The 25,513-nt window shown below is 47.0% G+C and overlaps 4 protein-coding genes and 1 long non-coding RNA gene across 5 annotated transcripts in view; 2 read left to right on the top strand and 3 right to left on the bottom strand.

Annotated features, from left to right (window-relative positions):
- Positions 1-3,935, bottom strand: part of LOC131259956 (serine/threonine-protein kinase minibrain) — a 44,887-nt gene extending 40,952 nt beyond the window's left edge. Inside the window, exon 1 of the mRNA XM_058261575.1 lies at positions 3,840-3,935. Coding sequence (XP_058117558.1) covers positions 3,840-3,867 — 28 coding nt within the window. The 5' untranslated portion in view covers positions 3,868-3,935. The remainder of the gene's footprint in view (positions 1-3,839) is intronic.
- A 1,472-nt stretch (positions 3,936-5,407) lies between these two features.
- Positions 5,408-17,704, bottom strand: LOC131258466 (uncharacterized). Its single transcript, XR_009178088.1, has 3 exons — positions 17,581-17,704; positions 16,629-16,759; positions 5,408-6,020 (listed from the first exon to the last, which is right to left on the bottom strand). It is a non-coding gene; the product is annotated as an uncharacterized LOC131258466 (long non-coding RNA).
- Positions 17,705-19,221: 1,517 nt separating this feature from the next.
- On the top strand, positions 19,222-22,535 carry LOC131260361 (small G protein signaling modulator 3 homolog). Its single transcript, XM_058262061.1, has 2 exons — positions 19,222-19,489; positions 19,556-22,535. Exons 1-2 carry the CDS (start codon positions 19,433-19,435, stop codon positions 21,911-21,913), a joined length of 2,415 nt encoding a protein of 804 aa, XP_058118044.1. The 5' UTR covers positions 19,222-19,432; the 3' UTR covers positions 21,914-22,535.
- Positions 22,536-23,288: 753 nt separating this feature from the next.
- LOC131260253 (DNA-directed RNA polymerase II subunit RPB7) lies at positions 23,289-24,565 on the top strand. The gene is made up of 3 exons (XM_058261929.1): positions 23,289-23,425; positions 23,496-23,954; positions 24,029-24,565. The coding sequence occupies exons 1-3, from the start codon at positions 23,414-23,416 to the stop codon at positions 24,077-24,079; spliced, it is 522 nt and encodes a 173-aa protein (XP_058117912.1). The 5' UTR covers positions 23,289-23,413; the 3' UTR covers positions 24,080-24,565.
- On the bottom strand, positions 24,260-25,400 carry LOC131260254 (large ribosomal subunit protein eL32). The gene is made up of 3 exons (XM_058261930.1): positions 25,329-25,400; positions 24,823-24,920; positions 24,260-24,736 (listed from the first exon to the last, which is right to left on the bottom strand). Exons 2-3 carry the CDS (start codon positions 24,910-24,912, stop codon positions 24,425-24,427), a joined length of 402 nt encoding a protein of 133 aa, XP_058117913.1. The 5' UTR covers positions 24,913-24,920; positions 25,329-25,400; the 3' UTR covers positions 24,260-24,424.
- Positions 25,401-25,513: the final 113 nt, after the last annotated feature.

Raw genomic sequence — 25,513 nt, 5'->3', positions numbered from 1 at the left:
CAAAGTAGTGGGAAACGCATCAAGGTTAGTTCACTTTATTTACCAGCGTCGCTGCGTGCATCAACGCAAAACGCAAAAAGATCTGTGACTTCAATCGTTACACAGTAATAACTGTCGTCGAGTGGGAGCGTCGGAAGAACGTTCCTGGAATAAAACGCCACGAGACACTAGCATTTTCGTTTATGTACTCCGTGAGATCATAAAACATGTGGCAGGACATTGTTGTACTGCTACTGGACACATCATGACGAAACGTGCATACTCCTAGCAGCAGTGTAAAAGACGTTGAATTGTGTCGAAGAATAAAATAAAACATATAACCGTTCGGTCCAGAAAGAAAAACACTCATGTTCTCCCAACCACATCACACGATAATCCCGAGACGCAATAACAATAATGCGAAATAGTTATGACATCCCGCTCGGAAGAATTGCTATAATGTTGCAGTGCCAGGGTGTCACTGTTCTTATCATCCTGCTATGACCACTAAGGCAGGCGTGTGATAATGAATTGGACATGTCGATGGACACGAGAAAAATCTCGACTGCTCGTTTCCACGCAGCACACGCGTTCCATCCATCATCACCGTCTAACGGAATTTCCAACCAACAGCAACGTTTCCCCAAGCAACGAAACAATGATAAATATGCTCAGCTAAAGGTCACACAACAACAGCCCCTTGTCTATAACATTTAAAAAGCACTCGGAAACCCCGAAGCACGGCCGGACTTTCGGAGAAAAACAAATTTCCATGGAATTGTGTTCCAGGAAATCGGAACATAATGAATGCCCTTCTTGTTTAAAGTTGTTCGGGAGCAAAATGTCGTGGACATTTTCCCGTGTCTCCACAACGGTTGCCAACGAAAATGTGGCTCGTTGCGTATGTTTTCCAACAATCCTTAAATGTCGTACTAACACATTGGACAGATGAAGCGATCGAAACATTAAACCAACAAAAACACTGGGCGCCTCCATTGGCGACGAAATGAAAATTATTCCGATGAGTCAAAGCGCCGACACGACGGGGGAAAAATCGAAACTGGACGGGAATTTTCCTGACCATTTTCCTTGCACACTACACTGTAAATCTGTCGGGTTGGGTTTGGCAGTGAGGCAGGTTAGTAATGGGGAAGAATAAAGATGGCGAGACATCAAGAGACACAATGGGGCAATGAAAGAAAAATAGGGGGAAAAAACGATGCCCACCGTACCCGTTCCGGGAAAAGCGGAGTGAGGTGAGGGTTAAATAAAGAAACCTCCCCGTCGACGTAGACTTCCTTCGCTCGGCAGGTTCACAACGCGGTTCAACGCGGGCTGCTCGGAGCAAAAGTTCCGCTGGAAGACAAAGACCGTCCCCGGTTGATCTTTGTTCTCTCGGGAAAATGGCTCCCCACCCACCCCCACCCCCTGGTGCCACCCCTATGGGCGGGTGGTTGACATTATAATACGCACAAGGAAACCCGGGCAAGGAACTGTTTGATGACTGTTTCCTCGAAAACAATTGCCAACCGGGTGCATCGGGGTTCCGCCTTCTTCTGCCCTTGTCCGACCGAGAGCATCGGCAAAATGAAGGAAAAATAAATCAACCATGGTCAACGGTACCTTCTCCAAGCGCAATCTCGAAGGTAAACAAAAAACCGATTCCAACGATTCAATGGCTAGGGCAGGAAAACGGCAATCAATTTTCATTCCGGTCAACATTATTTTATGATTGAACCAATTGAACGATATCGGGAAAAAACGAGTGAAGTGTGTACAATTGCTACGGTGGACGGAGCTTTTAAAAACGGCTTATTGTTGATCGATTTCCCGTAGCTTTTCGAATAATTTCCCCCGAGGGATCGAAAAGGGACAGACAATCTCGCTGTAACAATCCTTCCGAACGTTTTTCGGAACCGGTTTCCACGCAGCGAGCGTGGGGAAAAGTTTAGAACAATTCCCCAACTTACGCTCCAAGATGGAGACGCTGAGGCGAGAGTGTACCTCAAGAACAAGGGCGACGTGTGCACGGAATGGAAGTGGAAAGTGGAATGGGCGATATTTACCGAATCGACGGTAAATGCCGCCCAACCCACGAGGCTTTGTCGTTTGGCCGCGGTTTAATTAGAATTCAAGCCGTCTGAGCCGTCTAAGATTTCCATCCACGGCTACGAGACATACACACACACACAAGGGGGTTGTGGGGCGAATAATGAGTCCATAGTCTCCGGTGCCGTAAAGTTTTCCCATAGAAGAAAGTTTGCTCCGATAAGTGAATTGTAAGCTCCGGTTGAGGTGCGTTGTCTGTCTGAGGCCATGTCTTCTGCCTTATTCGTGCCGGCATACCAGACGGGTGGACTGCTGGAAAAGGCAGCCACCGGGGAGTGAACAGGTACCGTGTATTTTGGCATTACCTATTTTCTGCCCCATTTGACGCGAAACCCCATCTACCTTTTAGAAAAATTACTAGTACAAAGATTTTCAACTTTGGAGAAGTAGTTGAAAGGATTTTGAAAATATACGCAAATCAACGGTGCAACTATTGCACTTTAAATCATCTCGTCAAGAGTTACATACTTCTTAAGATGCGCATAGTTTTCTATTTGATAAAAATATGAAAAGAATAACATTACTTGTGCCATCTTGTAACGTTCAGTAATCACACATCAGCTAATTTGATCTAATTGTACACAAATCCCGCAGTGCATGAGGAATGACAGTGGGTACTGGTAGAAACTGGGGGCAGCGGTAGCGCGAGGAAACACCAAGCCACAGGTGTGGGATCGAATCTCCAGTCTGTGGAACCCTCCGGTAATTACGAACGGCCACCGGACCTATATGATATATACCGTCTCTCGGTCACAGTAACTCGCTTCGGATATATCGCCCTTGTCTCATTAGGGGATGTTAAGCCACATGTATGTCTTTAGTTATGTGTTTCAGATAGTATAAATAAGGTGCCTTTCGTTAGCAAAAGTAAACAGTACAGCGATGAACTTTTTAGCAAGACATCTCCATATTGAGAGGACTCAATAGAACAGGCGACATCCTCGCCAAACGTCCAATGCGCAAAATTAAGTAAATAAAAGAGGCAAAAATCACTAGAATTCGTGTTGATTCTATGCCTTAGAACAGGGGTCGGCAAAGTCCGGCATGAGAACTGATTTTATCTGCTCCGTAAGACAATTTTAGTGCTTCATACAAAAAACCCATATCAATTTTTGCCGGATTTGTTCCTGATGTCACGTTTAGTTTTCTTTCCAAAACAGAAGATTAAAATGGTTGAACAAGGTGTTCTTGTTGAAAAACCCAAAATTCAACGAAAATAAGTATGAAAATATTTAATAAAGTTTGAAGAAAAATTTTAAAATATGTTATCCTTAGCCACTTTTTAAATAACTTTACTATTTAGAAAGTTAATACTCCATTCAAAAGGGAGCATAATACTTTGAAATTAATCATCTAGATTTCTTTTAATCATCTGGCCCTTTTGAGGAAATGTATGTCGACCCCTGTTTTAGAAGTTTTTAGTCCAAAATTACGACGATCTATGATGATGATGAGTCTCAGCTCTTACCCCAACATAGGTTTGGCGGAGCTATCCTAAGATATGGTTAGGCATTTACTAAGCAAATCACGAAGTGGTGGTATCAAAGTGTCCCTTCACGAAAGAGACGAGTCAGCTCTCTTTTCCATGCGTACAGCGGTTAGCTCAACTTCCAAAAGGTAGAACCACTCTACGGAGTGCACGGCCAAAAAGTGTATTCCGCCTTCGTCTCTATAGAAACTCATGGAAGATCGTTTCGCCTATTCCACAAACATTAAATCAACCGAAAAGACAAGGGTGTGTGAGAACTTACACTTTTGTTTCGCTTTGTCGGCCAACATTTTGCTGCTGGTGATGCCGCTGCTACCGCTCGCCGCTATATCCGATTCTATCCAGTGGCTGCCGTGTGGTTGTTGCTGCTGTTGCTGTTGCTGTTGCTGCTGCTGCTGCAACAACAGTTGATACTGATAGAGTTGATAGCTCAGGGCCGGATTGGCTGCAGCAGGGGCCGGCGGTTGCTGCGTCTGCTGCAGTAAATGCGATTGCAAATGCACCGGATTCGAATGGTAGTGATGGTAGAAAGGTTGCTGTTGAAGTTGCTGTTGATGCTGCAGCTGTTGTTGTTGCTGCTGATAGTCTAGCTGATCCTGCGAGAGCGCCCGGCTGACTTTCAGCGACTTGAAGCCATAAATGATATTGTCGTTGATCAGCGAGTCCAGATCGCTGCCGAACAGCAGATCGTCGATGTTGCGATTGACGGCAAGGATGCGCTTGCCGCTCGCGCCGCTCCCACTCGAGCCACCCTCGTCCTCGCGGTTGCCGCCCCCCACACCGGTGGCGGCACTGCCACTCGCTCCTTCCCCCCCTCCACTCGACGCGTCCCCTCCGATGCGGCCGGTGCCGATCGAACCGAACTGCGAAACGCCACCGACGCCACCGAGCACTTCCGCCGGTTCCGCTACGACGACCGAACCGGTTATTCCACCACTTCCACCGCTGGCACCACTTCCACCGCTGCCACCGTCGCCTCCTCCTCCGCTGCTGCTGGCGGTACTGCTGGCACTACTGACACTACCACTGATGCTGGCACTACTGCTGCTGCTGTTGCTGCTGCTATCTCCACCACCGGCCCCCTCGCTGCCGACGTCGGCCTCTCCGGAAGAGCCTAGGTTTGGCCCGGTTGCGTGCCGGCCCTGTCTGCGCCCACTTCCGACCACGCCGACGTACGACGCCAACGGAAGGATGAGGTCCGTGCCGTGCAGCAGTCGCCCGACCGCTTGTTGATCAGCAACACCACCACTACCACCACCACCAGCTAAACCGATGTCGTCGTTGTTGGCCGTCTTCGGTGCAAACACTTGTTGCTGCTGAAGCTGTTGTCGCTGGTGCAGCTGCTGATTGATCGTCGTGATAAACCCCGCTCGACCTTCGGCTCCACCACCACCCACCAAACCACCTTCGCTTCCGGCACCGAACACTGCTTCACCAACGCCAACCGCACTGCCACCACCGCCTCCACCACCACCACCAACGCCGTCACCAACTACTATGGCTGTCTCTGTCGCACCAGCTCCTTCCGTCCTGGCGCTGATGTTGCTGCTGCTGCTGCTGGCCGCGCCGGTTCCGTTCGTGTCGGTCGCGTGCAAGTCCCGGCTGAAAACGGAACCACTACTACCACCACCTGCTCCTCCTGCTCCTCCTCCTCCTCCTCCTCCGCCGTCACGAGTGTGCGACTCCCAGAGGGTGCCCCTGCGCCGGTCACCGATCACCCCCGGCGGTGCGGCCGTCGGGAACCGATTGATGCGTCCGTACTTGAACCCGCCTCCTCCTCCTCCTGCTCCACCTGCTCCACCTGCTCCACCACCACCACCGCCGCCGCCTCTGCCCGTGTCTCCGTGTGCTGCCGCCACCGAGCTGCCGAGGCCACCACCGACACCACCAGCAGACTCCCCGCGTGCCGCTGCCGCCGCCACCTGTCCAAACGGCGTGCCGTTGGCTTTGGTTTCGGGGCGCTCGAAGCGTTCAATGGTGCCACCGGAGCGACGTCCGCCGAAGCTGCCGTGCGTGACCAGCACCGTATGGCCACCGTGCGCTCTTGCAACACCAACCGACGTCCCCCGTTCGCCGACTACCCCGAGACTAGTGCCGAGTGTTGACGCTTGATGCAGGAGCTGAGGGGGAACTATCATGCCCCCGGCAGACACGTGATGCCGCGCCGCCACATGCACATATCAGCCAACCAAAACAACAACACTCACTTCCCAAACTGACCCACACTGCACCTGAAACGCATTCGTTTTGAGATGGCCCTCTGCCCTTTTTGCTCAGCCTTCCACTTTGAGGCACACACTTTCTTACACGCTTCCTACAACACTTACTGCCACTTTCTTTTGCTTTTCTCGCTGGACGTGCTCGTTTTATTCTTTCACAATGGCGCCCGAGAGCATTACTTTTTTTTTAATGGTACACCGGAACAAATCACTCGATCGCGAACCTAAAATGAGCACACAAAAAAGAAGGGAAAACACACATTAAACACCTGAAACCACCCTGTGACAATAATCCTCGCGTTTACAACGGCTTTTCGGTGCCTTCAACCCACACACTTCCGGTGGAGGAAGCACTGACTACTGTGTGTACACTATGGCGTCCGAAGATCGAATGCGACCGAACGGCGGGCATCATTTCCCTTGCGCCCCAGGGAAACAACAAACAAGGGTGTGAGTCACCCGTGACCCTCATCCCTTCTCCTTCACCACGCGACCCGACCCGTGTTGGGATTTTCCCATGGCGAGAAGTATCCTGTCAGTGGGCTGGCAGCCACCGCCACAAGATGATGGCCACGTGTTGATACGTGCTTTTTGTTCATCACAACGACGACGACGACGACGACGAGAGTCGACGCCCCACTGGGCCGACACTGTTTGGGGACGCGTTTCGGGAAAACCGACCCACGGCAGGGGCTGCTGCGTCAGGGGAAATGTTAAAAAGTCCCCCGAATCACGGGAAACCGAGGGTGGTGCGCACGTGTTGCCGCTGCTGAATGTTCGAAAGTGTTTTTGTCTTTTTGTGATCGTTGGAAAGAGTTCTTTTATATTTAAGAACAACGTCGTCCGGTCGAAGCACGTTTGGTGACGAATCAGCCCTGCAGAAGAAAGCGAGAAAGAAAAGTTTATTAGTACAACAGTTGCGTAGGTAGAGACAAAGTAAACTAGAACTTTTACACAGCTGATTGTGAATCCTAGTTTTTTTACCATTATTTAAACACAGTTACTAGCAATAACAACTAATTTCCCCGTCATTCATATAAGAATTAATATTATCTAAACAAATTTAAATACAATCACCAAGACGTAAAGATTTTCCGATTCGTAAAGAGAATCCTAAAGAAAGTACTTTTCATTGATAAAGCTAAAGGTGAAAAAAATACCAGTTCAAGAAGTATAGCAAGAAAAACCACTAGAAACTACAGTATGGCGCAAAATGAAACATACAGAGTTCCATATTGTAGAGGAAAAATCTAATAAAAGTATATGACACAATAGCCCAAAGTGAGTCATTGGAAACCTCTGGCCTCTCGTCCGAATGTTTCTATTATTTCTGTCGCTAAATTCGTTATAATGATTTTGACTTTTTATTTTGCACATTTGAGTAGATGAGATAGTTTTTAGCTATTTTTATTTCAACTAAAAATAGCAAACTATTACACTTTCCTAGTACGACAGGATTTGAAGATTTGTATTCCAATTCGAACACGTGGCGAGTATTTTTGCACTAGAAAATCTCCTCCTTGTTGGTAGAGTGGAACAAAAAAAAACCGCAACAGGAAGTGCTTGGTTGGAAAGCTCTAAACAACTTCACTGATAAGTCCCAACAGCACGGATACAAACATAAGGATCTTCGGCTCATCTCAAATAAGGCACGGGTAAACAAAGTCCACTACTTGAAAAACAGTGACGCAAAAGCGATATTTTTGTTACAAACAAACCAGTACAGACCCAGACGGTCGTGAAAGGGGTATTGGTACAGAGTCCAAGTGCAGTACCGGGGATACACCGACGGAAATCAACCGCGTAATCAATTCGCTAATCGGCTGCGATTGCGGTTCGACAATGCTTTGGCTGTTGAACAACGTTTTATAAACAAACAACAAGGGCAGACATAAGTAGAGATTTCGCGTCGCAAAAGCTTAGTAATAACAATCGAACCAAAGCTCAAGAAACTGCTCGGAGGAACTCGACCGGAAGATGTAACTTGGTAAATTTTAAATTAGCCTGTATTCCTTGTGTACAGAGGACATGCCTCTCTCGAGTTTTCAAATACAGTTTTCTCACCTGGCAACACCATTCATCCTCAACCCCCGGTTAAATTTCTACAACCTTCAAAACTGGGTCACAAATTTTCCGAGCGCCTAATCTAACCACCATTCATCCTTCTAAGAATTCGTTCTCGTGTGTGTGTCCGACGATGTCGTCTAGCGAAACGCTAGTGGAAACACATCAGTACATACATACATTATGCTGAATTCAATTGCTCTCTTTCGCCTTCCACGCGGATGATCATCGACATGCCCTCCCCTCTCTCCTGCCGGTCCAACTGGATCTCCACTTTGCGTGGTTCGTTTCGTTTTGTTCTATAATACTTTCCGTTGTACTATCGTACTATTCCAATCGCCCTCCAAAACGTTGCGCCGTATCAACCGCTGCGCAATCGATATCATTTTTCATTCCATGTCCCACTTATTCCTACGTGTTGGCTTCTCCGAGCGTAGTACCGAAACGGAAACCACAAAATGAATGAATATTTGCACAAACGGTCATGGGAGGGAAAACGAGGGGGGGGGATGGAAAATTAATGACATCATAGACGCACGATGACAATCGGTGACGATAGTTTTGGGCATTTTTGTCCATTTCTTATACCACTTACAATTAATCATCCGGCTGTCCGATCGACGATTGCTGCATAATTGCCCACTAAATGACTCGAAGGCGCACTACACCTTCGAAAACAACAAACTGAACTTGGACACCTCGTAATACAATCAGAAGGGAATGTTCCTTGAAAATAACACTCCATTTTAACATTCCATTGCGAGCGAGAAAAACGTATCGATTTTCTTCCGCAGGGTATCCAGACGAATTAAATAAAAGGCCAGCAGCAAAAAAAGGCGACCAAATGTTAAAGCGTCAGTTAAAAATCAACCATGCGACAACGAACCCTTCCTTCTCCATGCTCCGGCACGCGACGGTTCATTTGCACCACGCGGTTCCGCCCGGCACACTCGCGCAATGGAGACGCCCGGTGTGGCGTGGCACGAAAAAGGCAAGAAACGAAAGAAAAAACCTTTGGGAAAACACGCCCAAGAAAAGCAAGGACATACCTACGCCGCACCGGACCCGATCCGCCGGTGGCGGTGGCCGAAGGTTAATCTAGCGTAGCGCATCCCTTCAAATGACCTGTTACATGGGTCATTTGGAACGTGGCCATCGGAGCTCGACTTTGTCGCCGGGGTCGAGCTGGGAAGCACCATGGACTCGAGGACTCGAGACGGGGAACACTTCTGCCGGTTTTTCGTTTACCCCAATCTCGGCCAGTGGGGGAGTGAGGAAACTTCTACAAAAAAAAAACACGGATGGCCAACGATTTATTTGGAGCTTTAATTTAAGGAATATCGTTAAAAAGGATCGGTTTTGTTTTAATCACTGGCATGTTGTGAGTCGTTGAAGGATGTCATCCTTGCCATAGGCAACATTTGAACTACCATTGGACTTCCTTTTGTCAATTGGAATTGGAAATCGTTTGGCGTTTTCTATCTGTCGCTTTCGCATCCATATTTATGGTAGGTACTAGAGTTGTGTCTAATAAAATTTTCACCCAAGATTTATGCATATTCGGATTTTTTTAAAAATGATAAACCTTTCGAAACATTTTTTTGATGGGTATGGATGGGAGACCCAGAAAAAAGCAGGTCAACCCTCAAACTACTTCAATAATGTTTTTCTTTAATCAATGAAGAAACGGTGTTAATCAAACTAAACTAATTTTTAAAAACATTCTCAAGCATATTGTAAAACTGACTTCACACCCCGTCGAAATCAGATCGTTCCAAGCTCCGCGCTAATAAGTTGAAATAATAGAAAATATTTACCTTCTTTGCTTTTCCAGCCGTAGAAAAACAATAAAACCCAAGGTATCACTCAACAACAGTTCGCCAATGTCGGTCTCTTACAAAAGCTTCCCGGCAACGGTATGAAATCATCATACCAATTAGAAACTCGGTGCAACCTCTTTTTTGTGGTTTATCCATATCCATGTGTTCACCCCAAGATGATGCACTTTTTGGTTTTGCAGCATGCGAATTTCTCGCCGAGTCATCGGATGAAGTGTCTCGCTGGCTGGCGCCATTTCGTTCACTCATTCGAACCCTTACGGCTCCATCTAGAGATGGAAGGATGATGAGTGTGAGATCATCGTCTCACGCGCGAACGAATGCTTTGCATCATCGCTTCTCACGCAAACACGCGACCGTTCTTCGCCGACCAAGATTGGGTTGGACCCCTGCTAGCGGACGCTTCCTCTAATAAAACAACACCTCCACAGTCGTCGTTCCCAAAGGCCACCGAGCATCATCTCAAATATGCACCCCTTGCATTCAAACCCACCATCCGATGCAGTAGCATATGCACTCGCTCCTATGTTCTCTTTCTCGTCGCCTAGAAATTTGCTCCCGCGGACTAAGGTAAGCAGCGAGAGTGTGATTTGGCGAAGGCAAATCGGAGGAGGGGAGGGGGGTGCAATTGGGCGCAACGGGAAACGTCCCCAAGAGCAGCGCAGACGGCGGATGGCCGGAGCGTGGGAAGAAAAGGTATAAATTTTACTGCCCAGAGCGACGTGTCGAAAGACGGAAGACGGAGGGGGAAGGGCGAAAGGCCAAATGCAAGGAAAAAAAAGTACACCGTCAAGGAAAGAACGAGACACGACGTGGAGGCAAAATTGCAAAAGCATCGCGCGAAACGCATCGATGACGGAGGAGCATTAAAAGTGAAAAAAAAACCTCCCAAGGTGGCGCTGGCGACGCAATGCAACTCTCCTCCCATCCTAACGCGCGCACTTTGCTGATTTACGTGCCAGACTAGAGACCGACACCCCCGCCGGGGTCGGTCGGCTACCCCACCTACTTAAACCACCTCTGAGAGGGGAGGAATGAAGGCCTCTGGGAGGAGAGACGCGGTCTTCACTTCCTCCCAGCTCTCACTCATCACTAAAGCCTTCATTTTCTCTCGCTCTCTCTCTCTAGTCTCTCGCTGCAAGTTGTCTGTTTCATTTAATGGCCCCCCATGGGCTGGCCAGTCTGAGACTTGATGCTGGTAAGATGCAATTTTCTATGCACCATCCGCCACCGAATAACCGACTGCTGCGAGACACGGAAGCGAATGATAGCGAAACGGAAAGAGCAAAGCAACACCTCGAGGACAACGGGGGAGGCCTAAGCGTCGGGAAAGCGTGCCTACGTGATGCTTGATGCGGTGGCATACCGAAGATGCATCTTTCCTACATGCACATCTCGATGCAGGTGCATCGAACATAGGAATTTACAAAAATAAACCGCATATATTGTGAATTATAAAAGGGTTATACAAAATTCCTTACATTTAGAACATTGGAAATACATACAGCAAATATATTGGTTTTGTAAGGATTTTACATCTATATCTATAAAATTCTTGTGTCACGGTGTTAGTGTTCAAACTCCTCCTAAACGACTGAACCATTTAAACTCAAACTTTGCACACACGTTCCTTAGGTATGAGAATAGGTTTTTAACTATGTCTCATATCTGTAAATTTTATACTTTTTTAATTAATTACAATTTTCTATCGCCATACATTGGTTTGTTTGTTTTGTTTACGTTCAGCAATGACACATAAAGTGAACTACAACAAGTATAAACGGACACAGCAACATGCCTTTTGACATACTGTGGTGGTGAGTTTAATACAAAAGTGGTGAATTTAATTCAAACAAGTCGTTTCATATAAGTGACGATAGTAAAATCTTTGTTAATTTTTGGTAATAATAACTAATGTTGTTAATTGGTGGTAGTAGAATATGTGTTCAAATTATTGTTGCTTAGAGCAGTGAGAAAACCTTCTCATTTACCAGTGTTGTGAAAACGAATTTCAGTATAGTTACTACAGCGAGGCTATGAACTCGCGAGTAGGGACGAGCATGCTTATTCGTCACGTTTACATGCAATCCAATGTGGCGTAAGTTTTACTGTTACCAGGACAAAATGCGGCGCATAGTCATGATAGAACAAAACGTGTGTTCAAACATTAATGTCGCTGAATTTAGTCCGACAAGCTATGATTAGTATCGAGGATCGTTGCATGGTAATTAAAAATTTACCGCTAAGTTATTGTTATGTTTTAGGTTCGCCGTGCATTTAATTTGATGGACACTGAAATAAGTCGTGAACTGCAGCATAATATTGCAGTCATGTTGGATATCGTTTCTCACAACGTATCAATGTTGACTGATGAACAAGCATATGTTTACGAACGCATTATCATGGCAGTATCAACGGGACAAAGTGGTATCTTTTTTTAGATGCCCCAGTCCGAACTGGCAAAACATTTCTCATATCGCTCTTGCTTTCCAAAATACGAGCAAACAATGACATTGCAATACCAGTTGCTTCATCTGGAATTGTAGCTGGAAATGGAGGTAGAACGACGCATTCATCATTTAGGCTACTTCGAAACATCAATAGGAACACAAAAGCCGTATGAAACAACAAAAATCAATCACTCATGGCCTAGGTCATGCAACAGTGAAAAATAATTATCTGGGAAGAATGCATCATGGCAAAGAAGCATTCTCTTGAGGCGCTGTACAGAACACTCAAAGACGTGAAGTGTAATAAAGATTGTTCCAGTAATACAGTAGATCCCTGCAGTACGCTATTCTCGATATACGCGAATTCGCAATACGCAATTTTTTACAACTGACAGCCCATAGGGTTGCTCGACTTCTATTAGTCAGTTTTACTTTGTTTTGGTAGAATGAAGTTTTTAATATGCACTTTTTAACAGAGATATAATGAAACAATGGAAAAAATGGAACACTTATTAGTTATTTGGATAAAAGATATGTTAAATAAGCGGTTCCCTCTCAGTGTCAACTCTTCAATATGAAGTATAAACTATATGGCAGAGGAAATCCCCAATACACGAATCGATATACGCTATTGCGTTCGGTCCCAAACATTCGCGTACTGCGGGGACCAACTGTACTGTGTTTCTCCTCTCAGGTGATTTCAGACAAACTCTTCCCGTAGTGCCACGATCCACCTATGCTGATAAGATCACCTGAACTTGCCTTACTCATCGGTGTTGTGGAGCAATATTGAAAAACTTTAACTAAGCATAAACAGGCACGTCCAAATGCTACAGGATCCATCAGCTTTTACTTTCTCCAAACAGTTATTAGACATCGGCAATACACCTTAGCAGATTCTTAAAAAGCTCTAATAGAAACCCAATTTAGAAAACTAATATGTACGTCATACATGGCTTACCAGGCGTACATAAAACATCGTTCATTCAATTGGTCTGCTTGATTATTAAGAAAATAAGGGTGATAATCATTAGCAGCCTCACTATAAGCTTTAAAAAGTGTAAAAAGTAAAAATAACGTAAAAAGTGTAAATACAATGAAAATCATGTACTTAAGAAATATAATGTGACCGTTAAACCAATTTTTAACAAAATCAAACGGGTCAGCTAGTACTCAATATTAATTTTGCGGAGCACAGATTTTACTTGACGGTCGAATCCCAACCGAGACCGGACCCTCCCCTGTACGAGAGGACTGACTATCCACGTACAACAGGCAAAACAAGTCTCGTAAGCCCTTAACGGGCAGGCTTCTTCTTCTTCTTGGCGTAACGACCTCTTTGGTCATGCCTGCCCGTAAAGGGCTTACGAGACTTGTTTTCCTGTTGTACGTGGATAGTCAGTCCTCTCGTACAGGGGAGGGTCCGGTCTCAGTTGGGATTCGAACCCACGCCGTCGAGGTGGTGAGCCTCGGCGCAGGCATGACCAACAAAACAAGGTCGTTACGCCAAGAAGAAGAAGATTTTACTTGAGCTTTAGAAGCGGAGAACACACTATTCAACATTGTTTGCAGTTATGAAATGCAAAAGTTTTCCATGACAGATCGTACTCAGCTGCTTGGAAATAAGTCGACAAAAAAATGGCAACATTTTCAGCAAAGCCTTTTTTGGTACAGAAACGATGGAAATTTTACCGCATTTTATGAAAAAATATTTGCAGCCAATTGATAGATTTGAAGGAAAGATAAAATATATCATTTTGCTGATTATATAAAAAATCTATATACAAACAACAACAAAATACTCTATCTTTAAAGGAAACCCTTTTTCCCAAAGAGTAAAGACGATAGTGACCGGATGAAAAAATAAGCGTTCAAGCAAACAGATCACTTTAGAGAACTAACAAAAACCTTCCTCGTCCACCTAATGGCTAAGGTTGTTCGTTGCGCTGCTTCTCTTTTTCCTATTCGGTGAGATTTCTTGTCTTTCACTTTCACGGTCTTGTGATTTCCACCCGGATCACCACTTTCGCGATCACGACCGGGCTCCCGTGTTGTTTGAAAGTGCCTGCCCTGCCCGCGTATGTAATGCCACGCGGGCTTCGTACCCCGTCTCCCTCCACCTTTGTTGCCCTTTGTTCCATCCGCAGGCCAGTAAGCTTTCTCCCATTCGAGACTCGACAGCTCGCTAAGTCGCCCCGCGCGATGGATGATCGCCGATTCGATGGATTTCGCCCCATTTCGTCGTGCTTCACATAATTAATTGGCCTGCAATTCCTTCGTTATGGTAATGACCGCCAAGACCGCGGGGCCGCACCGGAACTGGTTGGAAAATTGGCCTTCGGGGCGGCATACAACAAAACAAAAAACAGTAAATGACCTTGGGAAAACGATGCTCGGCGGTGCCTTATCAAACGCGGCCCTGGGAATAGGGGCACCTACTTTCCCCGTGACGGGTTATAGCCCTCCCTGGGGTGGCAGGTGTCGTATTGTTTTCTTATGTCGTAGCATCGAGCTTCCTGTTCCGCAAGAAAATTTTATAAAATTTGCATCCGTCCATCGCATGCCTTAGAACAGACTTCCGGGTATGGTAGTTGTTGACGTCGCTTCTGTTTACTTTCTTGTGCACGTGAAGGAGTAGCAAGACGTTGACGATGCAACAAAGATCACCCGATCCGACGCGTCGTGTTATTTGCATCCAGGATGGGGAGCAAGGTGCTGAGCTTCCACCAAGCTTGTCCATGCAAAGGACGAGACGATGACAGTTATTTCCACACAAACAATAACAACCCGCGCGCGCTATGCACGCGGCCACGCCAGAGCGCTATTACTGTCACGGCGTGTGTGAGCCCCACCACCCTCCGCCCCACCCAGATGTCGCGGGCGGGTGGTCGGACAAAGATGAGACAGATAAGGTGAAGGTGGAGGGGGAAGGGGAAGGGGCTCTGTGCCATTGGCTACAGTTGCTAGTCGCGCACTGACCTCCCTTACTCTCCCCGTTGCCCCTTTTGGAGCAGGCGGTAAACCAGCGGATCCACGAGTTGACGACAAGCGTGCGCATTCGCCCTGCTCTTAATAAAATGGAGCTTCACGAATCTCTCCAGCACCGCCCGTACCCCATATCATCCCCGCGCACTAGTGGCGCACCACCACCACCACCACCACCACCAGCACCCCATGGCGTGAGATTGTGTATTGGTAATTCTCGATGATGATAGTGTACATTCATTCTCTCTCTTCAAACAATTCCCGCCGTTCGCCCTCGCCTGGTCGCTGGTTGTGTCGCGCAATTTCGATCGATAGGCGAACGGGGAGGGGAACGAGGGTGAGGCCATTTGTCCACAAGGTAACCGACGGGGAGCCGTTTTTCACGTGCATCATTCGGGTGCGAATTTATTTATTCCACCTGCTTCCATAACGGACATAACAAGTCTGTCTGGCTGGGTTGCGATTTCCGTCCAGCTTCTTCCGGGAAGGCAAGGACACACCTGGTAGAAACTTAACATGCCCTTCCCAAAAAACTTCCGGTTTCCATTGCGTTGGTGATCCTCGCACGGAGGAAGTGAACAAATTCATTAAACGACAAAGCACAAAAAAAAAGGTAAAATATAAATAAAGCATTTCCTTGCTAATTTCTATTATCATGTTTTCATACGTACCATTGCAAAGCGCACTGGAAAGCAGCTTTCACTCGAGCGGACCGAATGGGAAAAACCGTTGCTGCTCGCAATCTTTGATCTTTCTCTCATCAAACGGTCCACACTGGGGGGTTCATGTTGTTCTCACTGTTGCTTTCAGGTCTGCATCAAGGAAGTGTGTACCCTTTTCGGCGAGAGAAATATGCTGCTCGGGAAGGATGCACACGGAAGGATGCTTCACAAGAGAACCACACAACCCCACACATTCCCACCCCATTCGCGTGGTGCAGTGAAAGGGTGCAAAGATTCGTTTTTCTCGCTTTCTTTCTGCGCCCGCTCCCTGCTTTCACTCGCCGATGGAATGCTCAGCTCGGGCAGACACATTCACAGCTGGCAGCAGGCGGCGCGTTTGTCGTTCACGAATTGTTTGCACTCGGGCACCCCGACCGATTCTCACCGACCAAACCCCCCGTGACACAGACAGACTTGCCTGCTTCCCTCTAGCATCCCGGACAGGATGCATTTTCACCGCCTGTGTTTGTGCGGCGTTTGTATCCCGCCGTTCGCTTTTCACACTTCACGCAAAACAACGGCGAACGGAACGGGAAACGCACGGCAAACACATTAGCGTCTGACGGACGGCCCTCTTACTTCTCACTGCATCCTAGATCGGCGCTGGTTTAGCTGGATTGATGATTCACACACGACCAATTTTTGCTTGAGCTGCTGCGATTGGCTCACTATCGTCACGGGTGTTAGCTGCACATTTAAGGGTTTTTTTTTATGGGACGAAATCCTTTTCCCCAACTTTTTGGAAACAGCTGAACATGTCACGATGCGCGTACCTTTTCCTCGGTGTACACCAGAACACGGATGCAAAACTTATTGCAACGCAGATTCGGTGTAGATTTTATTTCCCGTGCACCAAGACCACATTCACTTGTAAACACTTTTTTTTCTTTGCTGGAGCGGAATGCTGCGAAGAAAAGATGTGATGATATTTCATTCAACACACAGTATGGGGGTACATTCTGCTTTGCTTTTTTTCTCCCAACTGGACAGCTGCTAGTTGCGAATGCATCTTTGAGTTGATGTGTACTTTTCTTTTTTTTTTTTGCAAGATCACTCCACTAGACAGCTGCTAGGAAAATCGTTGCTAGTTGAACTGCGAGTGGAAAAAAAACTACTGCACTGCACTTCGTTTCGAGCGGCGATGAAAACCTAACCCATCATGCGCTGCTGACAATCGGCAGATTTTTTTTCTTATTTATTGCACTCCACTTGTATTTCACATTGAGATGCTTATTCTTGGGTCGCAACAACGTGAGGAAGCTTTTTTCTTCCCATTCACCAAACAACCGACTCGGAAACTTCCGAAACCGCCTGTTTTGCTTGCCCTGCAACACCCAGACCAACCGCTGATCAGGTCGATGACCCGATGGCGATGACGGTAAATCTGCTTCCGAATCCGGTCACCACTTTTGCACAGCGATGAACCTAGAAAGACGGAATTTCGATGCCTGTCACTGCGTCAATGGCCCGTTTCTTTCGCGAAAAACCTCCACCCAGCGTTGCACAATTCGACGACCGTGCGCTCCAGCAGCGATACCGCGACGGGACGGGAAAAAAACGCATCGCACTTCGCACACGTCCTTCATCATCACATACTTCGCCAGCGTCGTAAAAGAGTAAACAACTAATTGCGACCGCCCGCCATTGTTTTCGACCATTTTCGTTCACCAAACACTACACCGAACGGCGGCATTCCGTGCCCAACCGAAACGATTCAACAACTACCGTGTTTTTCAACTGCAGCGAGTTAAATGGTTTTGATTCTGAAAAATCCACACGCCGCGTCAGCCGCCATTATAGTTTTCCATCTTTTTAAAGTGACGGGTGTGTTGGTGCAGTCGAACGAAATCTGCCGTTGTGTTGGTGCATTTGTGTATGAGCAGTTTGTCAAGGTACCTAAAGCTGAGCTGTACGGTTAGCAAGATGCTTCAAAGCAAGCTGTGTACCAGGAATGAGGAATTGAAAACTTTGGCTGTCCCTGTCTCTCCCATAAAGTCAAATTTAAGAAAATCTAAAATTTTTGGAAAATGTTTCACTCGACAAGCTCTAGCATAGTTTTTTGGTAATATCTCCAAAAAGGGGCACTGACAGCCAAGTTTTCCCATTCTGCTACACCCGTTGTAAGATTATGCACCTAAAGCTATGCAATGGGTGATATATGAATTCAATAAATTCAAGTTGTAACGGAAACGCATCGGTTAAAATACCCAAAGAGAATAATCGTGTTGAGCATTGCATACCTTCTAGCAAAAATGTGAAAAAGATGTTTTACGATGGTACGACAGTGAATCGCATTCTATTCGCATTCAAATTTTCTATCAAACGACGCATGATCTTCGTCAGATGGACGACAATACAAAGTGATAATGGCTCGATCAATGATAATCATGTTTTTGGAATCTCGCAAAGTTATTCTCAAAAGTAATTCACAGTATTTATTCAAAATGCACCAAGTTGAGTTGAGAACAGCGGAGTTTTTATAGCTTTTATTTTGCAATATTTCACTCGCAAACACGGTTGTGAAAACGAAGGTATTTCTCAACCTTATTTCGATTATTCGATGAAACCTTGGTTCGATGAACCTTGGTCAAAACCGTTTGAACCGGTTCGAATACCGGTTGGCGAACCAATTACAGGTTGTCGTTTCATGTGGTGGTTCAAGCTTACACACATCATTCGTAACACACACAATTGCACTTCGTGAGCTCTCACGGCAGAGTGAGAAAAATGTTTCACGTCAAAACCAAGATTACTGGAACGAAGAAACACTTGTCTCAAGTGGTTGGATGTCTTTTTATCTTGATCTAATGGTTCAATAAATTGAAATGAATTCTACAGAATTTAACTGAAAACTTTGTTAAAAACATTGCTTGTACTTTGGTTATTACTATTTTCGATATGGTGCTATGTTTTTCTGTCAAATTGCTCCGCATGGCTTAACCTTGTTCCACACCTTGGTCAAAACATTTGGAACAAACTAGTGATGGGAAAATCGGCTCCGACGAACTCTGGTAAATTTTGGAGCTGGCTCCGGAGTCGGCTCCGAACTACCGACTCCGAACTAACGGCTCCGAACTACCAGCTCCGAACTAACGGCTCCGAACTAACGGTTCCCGAGCTGGGTGTGAAAAAAGCATCTTCACGAATTTTTCGTTACGAGATTATGCGACCAAAAACAGGGGGTCCCGTAAGCTTGGAACCGTCTTTGCGGAGTCGGCTTTGGAGCCGTTAGTTCGGAGTTCGGAGCCGTTACTTCGGAGCCGGCACCGGAGCCGTTAGTGCGCTCCGGAGTGCCCACCACTAGAACAAACGTTCGTCGAACGCAAGTGAAAGATAGATTAAAAAATAATTTTGTTTTGATTCGTCGTCATCTGTGGTTTCGTCGCCGTCGTAGTCGGAGAGAGGTGGTGGGAAAATAGTGCAGTGTGCCAGTTTTGTTCGCGAGGCGTCCCTTTCTCTGACCTACACACGGTGGTCGCTCGTAGATTGTTGTAGAATTCAGTTGCACCATTTCTACGCAACACTAGAGGAAGCTCGGAAAAACGCCAGCAACACAAGGGCCGCAGTAAAAAAAACAATGTCATTTTTTGGCTCACGCGACCATGAAGGCTACGTGGGCAGAGAAGAGCATATGGTACGGTGTTGTTAGAGGCTATGATTGTGGCAATTAATTTCACTAATTTCTTCCCTCTTCCTGCAGCGAAAGCTGGAATCGGCCAACTCCGAGGATGATGGGGATCTGGTCGAGCTTGCCCTCGGTGGTCTTCACATCGCCGAGGGCGTTCGACCCACAGCTGGAGGTCCATTTTCCGCACTCACGCCTTCAATGTGGCCGCAAGATATCCTGGCCAAGCTTGGCCAACCGGATCCGGATGAGCCACCGAACCACCAGCCTGACTATCGCTTCGACGAGTTCGGGTTCCGGGTGGAGGAAGAGGATGGACCCGAGCAGAGCTCGAACAAACTGCTTAGCATCCCGTTCATCGAAGATCCGGCGCAGCGTCTGCAGTGGATTGCGCACCTAGAGTTCTCCCACAACAAGGAAGCGACCGAGCTGACCTGGGAAAGTGTCGACGTGGTACTACCCCGCACGGAGAAGCTCCGTTCGATGGTGCGTGCTGGCATACCGCACTCACTGCGTCCCCAGATGTGGATGCGACTGTCCGGGGCCTTGCAAAAGAAGCTAAAGTCCGAAGCGAGCTACCAGGAGATTGTTAAAGCGTCCTCGAACGACCAGCTCATGACGTCGAAGCAGATCGAGAAGGATCTGCTACGGATCATGCCAACCAATGCTTGCTTCAGTTCGCTCAATGGCACCGGTGTGCCACGGTTGAGACGGATCTTGCGAGGAATTGCCTGGCTCTATCCGGACATTGGTTACTGCCAAGGTACGGGTGTAATAGCGGCCTCACTGCTACTGCTGCTCGAAGAAGAGGACGCGTTCTGGATGATGGCCACGATCGTGGAAGATCTGCTGCCCGCCTCGTACTACTCGTCCACGCTGCTCGGAATCCAGGCGGACCAGCGCGTCATGCAAACGCTTATCGGCAACTACCTCACGGCGGTAGATGAAACGCTCAAAAGCCACGACATCGAGCTGTCGCTGATAACACTCCACTGGTTCCTGACGCTCTTCGCCAGCGTCGTCCACATGAAGATCCTGCTGCGCATCTGGGACTGGTTTTTCTACGATGGCTCGATCGTCCTGTTCCAGCTGACCCTGGGCCTGCTGAAGATAAAGGAACCGACGGTAAAAAACCTAGAGAACTCGGCGCAAATCTTCAACTCACTCTCGGACCTTCCGGGCGACATTGACGACGTGGAGCATCTGTTCGCGGTATCGCTCGAGGTCGGCGGATCCCTGTCGCCCATGGTCATCGAGACGCACCGTCGGCGGCACCTCGCGTACCTGATGGCGGACCAGGGCGGGCTTGTTGGGAACCCGGAGGCCACCTCCAACCTTCCCAAGCAGCAGCTCGCGCGAAGGCAGATGAAAAAATCCAAATCAATGCTCCAGACGATCCTGTTCGGTGCGGGCGCCGGTGGGGCCGAGGGTGAGGACGAGCTGAAGTGCAAAAATATCCGCACGACCGAGTTGCTGGTGGATTTGCGCGAGGCCATCCTGAAAGTCGCCCGACACTTCCTCGCGATCGAACCGAAGCTGGCGGCCCACATCAAACTGATTGCCGACTATGGCATGGACAGTCACGCGAAGGACCACGAGAACTACATCAACGTGTCGAGGACGCGCAGTCGGCGCGCTAAGGCACTGCACGACTTCGAGCGGCACGACGACGACGAGCTGGGCTTCCGGAAGAACGATATCATTACGATCGTGAGCCAGAAGGACGAACACTGCTGGGTGGGCGAGCTGAACGGACTGCGCGGCTGGTTTCCGGCCAAGTTTGTCGAGCTGCTGGACGAGCGCAGCAAGCAGTACAGTTGCGCCGGCGACGACGCCATCTCGGAGACGGTCACGGACCTCGTCCGGGGGACGCTAGCGCCGACGATCAAGCAGGTGCTCGAGCACGGCATGAAGCGTCCGTCGTTCCTCGGCGGACCGTGCCACCCGTGGCTGTTCATCGAGGAAGCGGCAACGCGCGAGGTAGAGAAAGACTTTGAGTCGGTCTACTCGCGGCTAGTGCTGTGTAAAACCTATCGCCTGGACGAGGATGGGAAAGTCCTGACGCCCGAGGAGCTGCTCTATCGCTGCGTACAATCGGTCAACCAAAGCCACGATGCGGCCCACGCCCAGATGGACGTGAAGCTGCGCTCGCTCATCTGTCTCGGGCTGAACGAACAGGTGCTTCATCTCTGGCTGGAGACCCTGTGCAGTTGCACGGAGATCGTGCAGAAGTGGTACCAACCGTGGAGCTTCGTGTTCTCGCCCGGTTGGGTGCAGATAAAGTGCGAGCTGCGCCTGCTGTCGCAGTTTGCCTTCAACTTGAACCCAAACTGGGAGCTACCGGCGAAGCGAGAAGCGGTCCAAAGCCAACCGCTTAAGGATGGCGTGCGGGACATGCTGGTGAAGCACCACCTATTCTCCTGGGACCTCTAATCGAAGCCATCGTGTTAGTAATCTCTCTCATTCCCGTTTCCTTTTGTCGTGTGTTCCTTTATCCTCAATCAATGCTTCTTCCGATGAGAGTGGCAGCTGAGGTATTATTTTAATTTAATTGCTTTGGTTTTAATCTAACGGACCATTAATGTTTACTACCGGAAAGGAGATACTAAAGTAACACGTTGTTGGACGGCTTTTGTCGCGAACGGATGTGCTGCAGCCTCAACCTACTTTATTTTATTGTTTTATTGTAGAGCTTTTAACAAGTGTTATTTAGTTTATTCGTGATTTATGTTAACAATCCGTACGCTCCTTTACTAAACGTCGTGTGCACAACAGTATTACATTGTAACCTATCGAACGAACACGTGGAGCTCTTGGAGCTCAACCCAGTCGCACGTCCGTGCAAACCCCGTCGTTCTCCCAAAGGCACTCCCAAGGCATATGCGAACGAGATGAATGAAAACTTTGTGGCGCGTACTAAGAGATTCACTACATTGAGCTTTTTAAGGTAGCGTGCACCGAAGAAAGACTAGACAGGATATTGTTATACATTTTATGTTGTTTTTATATGAATTTATTTTGATCATTTTAATCAAACACTCCTTTTGTTAAATCACTTTTAGCAAGTGTTTTGTTCCTTTTGTGTTCAATTTAATTAATGTAGACCCTATCGTACACCCGTTTGTGTAATCGTTGTTCGTCCCTGTCCGTGTATGTATGTTGTATATTAACTAATGTGGCATTCCCCGGTTTAAGTTTTTTTGTCCATCAAAGACTTGGTTTTAGTTTTTCAGAAACGCGAAATCAAAATGTATAATCGAATCTTACCCTATATAGCTAGATAGGTAGATGCGTATGAGTGTGTAAAATGCATTATTTAAACAAAAAGGAAAACTACAAATTTCAGAGTGCAAAAGATCGCTTTCCTGCCTTCAATCAATTTTATCAAGGAAAAGCTTATAAACATATATATACACACACAGGCAGAGAGATAGAGTAACATTAAGCCTCCGCTGTTATACACTAGCAAAAATAATAAAGTAATCCTTAATGTTTGAAGCAACGACTTCATAAAAAAACTAAATTAATTATCGGTACTGCATTGTTTCAATTTTTACAAGGTTTTATATCATATCCAATGTTGTTGTCATATAGTTTCTTACACGACTAGAAAAAGGAGCTTCACATGATTAATGCTATCCTTTCGATAATTATTAACCGTCGACCAAATGATGACCTGTAAATTTAAACTATCCACCTTGATATACGTTGCTATGTTTATCCACCTTGAAGATTAATGTTTGACAATTCGTTTGTTTTCATGTGAATCGTTTGGCAACACTGGCAGCTGTATCAAGCGCGGCGTTTTATTCCGTAGATTTTAGGCGGTTTGCACGCAAAACAAACTTAACTCGGTTGGGATTACATCTGTGGAGAGATTTGTTTATATTCACCGTTCCCCGTTCGTCTGCAGTGTGCCTCAACCAAAGCAAAATGTTCTACCATGTGCGTAAGGTGGCCGGTGGGCGTTGTTTGTTATTTGAAAATAATTCCCCGTTTCTACCCCACATTGCAGATATCCTTGGAGCACGAGATTTTGCTTCATCCGCGATACTTTGGACCCCAGCTAATCGAAACGGTGAAGCAGAAACTGTACACCGAGGTTGAAGGAACGTGTACCGGCAAATATGGATTCGTGATCGCGGTAACAACAATAGACGACATTGGTTCCGGTACGATACAACCGGGCCAGGGCTTTGTGGTGTATCCGGTCAAGTATAAGGCGATCGTATTCCGGCCGTTCAAGGGGGAGGTACTGGATGCGACGGTAAAGCAGGTCAACAAGGTGGGCATGTTTGCCGAGATCGGACCCCTGTCGTGCTTCATATCGCACCATTCCATTCCGGCCGATATGCAGTTTTGCCCGAACGGGGCACCACCTTGCTATCGAGCGAAGAACGGCGAAAGCGTGATAGCGGCGGAGGACAAGATTCGGCTGAAAATTGTCGGTACACGCGTGGACGCTACTGGCATTGTTAGTATTCGATTTACCAGTTCTCAAATAATGTGAAAACAGTAATATATCAATCGCTTCATTCTTTCTTTCAGTTTGCCATCGGGACGTTAATGGACGATTATTTGGGCCTTGTTGGTAGTTAATGACGGTGGACGATTGGGTTCCTGACAAGTTATCGATAAACTATATTTATAAGAAACCGCGTGAAGAAAAGATTAAATACATTAAGTTGTGAATTAATTTCAAAAATCAGATGTCAATTTGACTCAAGAAAGAATAATTTCTCATCTCAATGGGTTTCAACAGGAATAAAAACACACACCTCACCCTTTTAAGTGTAATATCTCTTATTATTACTCCTTAAACGGATCCAATCTTCCAAAGAAAGGTTTGTAAAGATCCGCCAACTTGAACGGAACATGGGCGACAAAAGAAAGTGTATCAAGACAGCAACAGCAGCAGCATCATCGGCGCAACCGTACCGTCCCTTACTCCATCTCCTGTGCGCGCAGTCTGGCGTTCCGGTTCGTGACGGCAATGGCCAGCTGCTTCGCGCGTTCGACGATTGCCTTGCGCTTCTTCGACGATACACCGTGGGCGATCTCGGCGCAGTACACACGGTTCTGCATCATCAGCACCTCCAGCTCGCTGACGTTGTGTACCAGGAATTTTTTGAATCCGGACGGCAGCATATGACGAGTGCGCTTGTTCGATCCGTAACCAATGTTGGGCATCAGATACTGACCCTTGAAGCGACGACGCACTCGGTTGTCAATACCTTTCGGCCGACGCCAGTTGGGCTGAAGGGACGGAGAAAGAAGGGAAAAATTGATTCAATAAACATACATGACACGGAGGTCCCGAACCATTCTGGAACATTACTTACCGCTAGCTTGTCATAACGGTCCGACTGGTGGCGGATGAACTTCTTCGTCCGCTTCTTGACGATCTTCGGTTTATACGCTGGACGCACCATCTTCGTTTCTGGACGAGAGATATATTCATACATTGAACAGAAACATTGAGGTTAGAAATCATGTTGAAAACGCAGTAGCACTATTGTTGACGAATAGATATTCAAGTGGTCTGCATTCGCTTGGACTAGCGTACTTCGTTCGAGGACAGATTTTCAAACGATATTAGCCGGGTAATCTAGGAACCATCATACTTCCGGAACACCACAAACTACACGGGTAAGGGGACAGACGGAGCAGTTCTGTCGGCGATTCAGAGTGGTGTGGAGTAAACATCCACTTTCGGAAACGACCGTACCCTAATTTCATCGCATAAAATTCATAACCCTGTTCACCATCTTACTCGCGCCGCAAAATACTACATTTCACACGAAAGCAGACCAGCAGAATATCAATGTAAAGTTACCAAATTCCTTACAATTTATTGGAGCACAACACGCGGTAGATCGTTCACGTTGGCAGAACAATAAAAAAGAAGGTTTTCGACTAGAGTTGGCAGAATCGGGACTCGGAAGATTCGAAGATTCGATCCCTAGACGGATTCTAAAGATTCGAATCCCATTTGACGGATTCTAAAGATTCGAATCCCATCTGACGGATTCT

Source organism: Anopheles coustani, chromosome 3 (genome assembly GCF_943734705.1).
Source record: "Anopheles coustani chromosome 3, idAnoCousDA_361_x.2, whole genome shotgun sequence".
NCBI lineage: Eukaryota > Metazoa > Arthropoda > Insecta > Diptera > Culicidae > Anopheles > Anopheles coustani.
The sequence above is the reverse complement of the archived record's forward strand: the minus strand, read 5'-3'. Positions and strand labels throughout refer to the sequence as shown.

Coding starts and splice junctions, on each gene's coding strand:
- LOC131260254 (XM_058261930.1), bottom strand. CDS start 24,912: ATGGTGCGTCCAGCGTATAAACCGAAGATCGTCAAGAAGCGGACGAAG. Junction 24,737..24,822: donor ACCGTTATGACAAGCTAGCG/GTAAGTAATGTT, acceptor CCGTCCCTTCAG/CCCAACTGGCGTCGGCCGAA.
- LOC131260253 (XM_058261929.1), top strand. Junction 23,955..24,028: donor GCGTGGACGCTACTGGCATT/GTTAGTATTCGA, acceptor TCTTTCTTTCAG/TTTGCCATCGGGACGTTAAT.
- LOC131260361 (XM_058262061.1), top strand. CDS start 19,433: ATGTCATTTTTTGGCTCACGCGACCATGAAGGCTACGTGGGCAGAGAA. Junction 19,490..19,555: donor TGGGCAGAGAAGAGCATATG/GTACGGTGTTGT, acceptor CTCTTCCTGCAG/CGAAAGCTGGAATCGGCCAA.